We start from the raw sequence: 2,778 nt of genomic DNA on the forward strand, positions 1-2,778 counted from the left end.
TTTGCTATGTTAGAAGTATTTAAGATAGTACATGATATTTTGATGTGATTAGGACATAGTAGATGAATTGTGATATGGTGTGATGAGTTGTGGTGTTGTTTTCTTTATTTTGGATTTATTATACTGCGTGGTTGATTGATATGTGTTCCAGCCGCTTGTGGCTGAGTATATATTGCATGTATTGTTGAATATGGTCACCGGAATAGGGGAGATTCTGTCGAAATTTTTTGGTAGGGTTTCCATGTGATTTTTAATCATACCGGTTAAGTAGAGTTAGTAGTTAAGTAACGGTCATCCTTATAGAGTAGTAGTAGTAAGAAGGGTGGTCGTTACAAAGAGGAAGAAGGGAGCTTAAGTGAAGGGGGAGGTCAAACATCGGATTCGGACGTCTCAGTCAGTGGCGGATCTAGGAATTTAATCATGGAGGGGCGGCCACGATCTAAGCGCGGCAAATTTTTTTTTTGAATAGTTAATAACTTCTATGTAATTAAAAAATATTTTAAAATAACTTGGCATACTGCATACAGGAGAAAAAAGTACAATATTATGAAAAAAAACTCGTACAATAATATTAAAATATTAAAGCAATCTACTAACAAATACGTGACAATTACATTCTTCGAGACTCCATGTTCTGAAAACGCTATAAAATTGGCTCATTGTCGACAGTATTAAAAACATCTTTCTCGATATAGACTACCAAACTATCATTCATCCATTCATCTCCAATCCTGTTTCACAAATATGTTTTGACAATATTCATTGCCGAAAACACTCTTTCAATGGTTGCAGTAGCAACTGGAAGAAGTAAGGCTAGCTCAATCATCCGATAAACCAAAGGAAACACACGGTTCTTCATTGTTTCAATCATTTTCTTTGCAAGAGCTCCCAAATCTGAAATGCCTTCAAACCATTCATCTGATCTGACGTCATCAATATATGTTTCAAGCTCTTGTTCAACCAACATACGCTCACTCCAAGAAAAATCATCCGTATAAAAATGAGTCAGACGCACTAATTTTTGTACATCAAATCCAGAGAACGAGTTTCTAGGATCAAGACATGACATATAAATCAACAAATCTGTAGTTGTTTCAGAGAAACGACTATCCATCTCCTGTAGAATAATATCGATAACCTACAATTTAAAAATCAAATAACAAAAGTAAAAATTAATAAATATGTTACTGTTTAAAAGAATTTAATTGACGGTAAATAAAAAAAGAATTATAAAGTTACCTTACAAAAGATTTCAACATGGTAGTAGTGATAAAAATTAATTATTTCAATGGAATGAGTGTTACAAAACTTCTTCACATCCTCAAGTAAAATATCCCATCCAGAATCTCTCAACTTTTGCAATTTGCATTTCACATTATTGATCAAATGCATCGCATTCACAATATTTTGATCTTTCTCTTGTAGAACGATTGACAAATGATTTGTGATTGCCAATATACGTTTCATCAATAGTAGAATAAACACAAATTCATACCTCTCCATTCTTTCAACCAAAGTTCTACTTAAACCCTTAGAAGAACGATCACCATCATCAATCAAATTTTGAAGAACCTCTATAACAGATGGCCACATTTGTTCAATACGACATAAAGTTGAATGATGAGACCCCCATCGTGTATCTCCAGGTCTAGCTAGACTAGTTTCTTGGTTTAGTCCTCTACCAGAACTAATCTCTCCTCTTTCAAGAAGTTTAACTTTTCTGTCATGTTCAAGTTGTCGAAGTTTGTCGGCCCTTTTGCAAGATGATGCAGATGTGTTCACAATCGAACCAACAATCCACATGAAATCACAAACATATTGATTTGCTTGAGCAACAGCTACAACCACTAGCTGGAGTTGATGAGCAAAACAATGAACATACAATGCATACAGATTTTCTTTCATTATCAGTGACTTTAAGGCATTAAATTCTTCAGACATATTTGAAGCACCATCATATCCTTAACCCCTCAATCTCGCCACTGACAAACCATACTTAGCAAATAAAGAGTCGATTGCCTCCTTCAAACAAGCAGCTGTAGTTGTTGCAACATGAACTACAGCCATAAATCGTTCAATCACCTCTCCATGTTTGTTCACATATCTAATAACAACTGCCATTTTCTCTTTCACTGAACAGTCACGAGCCTCATCAAGTAGTAAAGTGAACCACCTATCTCCAAGATCAGCTAGAATAACATTTGTGGTCTCAACTGCACAAGAATTCACCAATTGCTTTTGAATTTTTGGGGCAATCATTTGATTATTTCCAGGTGCATTCATTCCAACAACTGCCGCAACTTATGGACACTCTGAGCTATACCATTTGAGCAATTCTAAAAAATTTCCTCTATTGGATGATGTCGAAGACTCATCATGTCCCCGAAAAGGCAATCCTTGTAACAACAAAAATCGAATTACTTATAAAATGGAAGTCAAGCGTTTGCGATAAGCAACTTCAAGCTCATGTTTCCCTGATGAAAATGAATACTCCACACTTTGTCTTTGATTCTTGAAACCCTCAAACTGTATTCTTGCCTCATTGTGCGCACTACCAACTCCACCTACATGCTCATTGAATTTTTCAATTGCTTTTTTCCAATTTATGAAACCAGATCTCGTAAACACATCATCTCCTCTAAACCCTATATTACTAGGTCTAAAAAGATAACACCAGAAACAAAAGGCTGCATCCTTTGAAACACTATACTCCAACCAATCACGGTCTTTAAACCAAACCTCTCTGAAACATCTATTGTCTTTACCCATTTTTTTTCT

General features: G+C 35.3%; 1 protein-coding gene across 1 annotated transcript; it reads right to left on the reverse strand.

The window, feature by feature from the left end:
* Positions 1-736: 736 nt before the first annotated feature.
* On the reverse strand, positions 737-2,283 carry LOC121979907. The gene is made up of 3 exons (XM_042531883.1): positions 2,020-2,283; positions 1,240-1,851; positions 737-1,138 (listed from the first exon to the last, which is right to left on the reverse strand). Exons 1-3 carry the CDS (start codon positions 2,281-2,283, stop codon positions 737-739), a joined length of 1,278 nt encoding a protein of 425 aa, XP_042387817.1.
* Between the last annotated feature and the right edge of the window lie 495 nt (positions 2,284-2,778).

The sequence above is a fragment of the Zingiber officinale genome, chromosome 5A (genome assembly GCF_018446385.1).
Source record: "Zingiber officinale cultivar Zhangliang chromosome 5A, Zo_v1.1, whole genome shotgun sequence".
NCBI classification, from domain to species: domain Eukaryota; kingdom Viridiplantae; phylum Streptophyta; class Magnoliopsida; order Zingiberales; family Zingiberaceae; genus Zingiber; species Zingiber officinale.

What these genes read in the sequence shown, in the direction of transcription:
- LOC121979907 (XM_042531883.1), bottom strand. Translation starts at nt 2,283, where the DNA reads ATGAATGCACCTGGAAATAATCAAATGATTGCCCCAAAAATTCAAAAG. An exon ending in CAGCTGCTTGTTTGAAGGAG is followed by an intron (nt 1,852 to 2,019) that starts GCAATCGACTCT and finishes CATCAACTCCAG; the next exon opens with CTAGTGGTTGTAGCTGTTGC. An exon ending in ATGTTGAAATCTTTTGTAAG is followed by an intron (nt 1,139 to 1,239) that starts GTAACTTTATAA and finishes TTTAAATTGTAG; the next exon opens with GTTATCGATATTATTCTACA.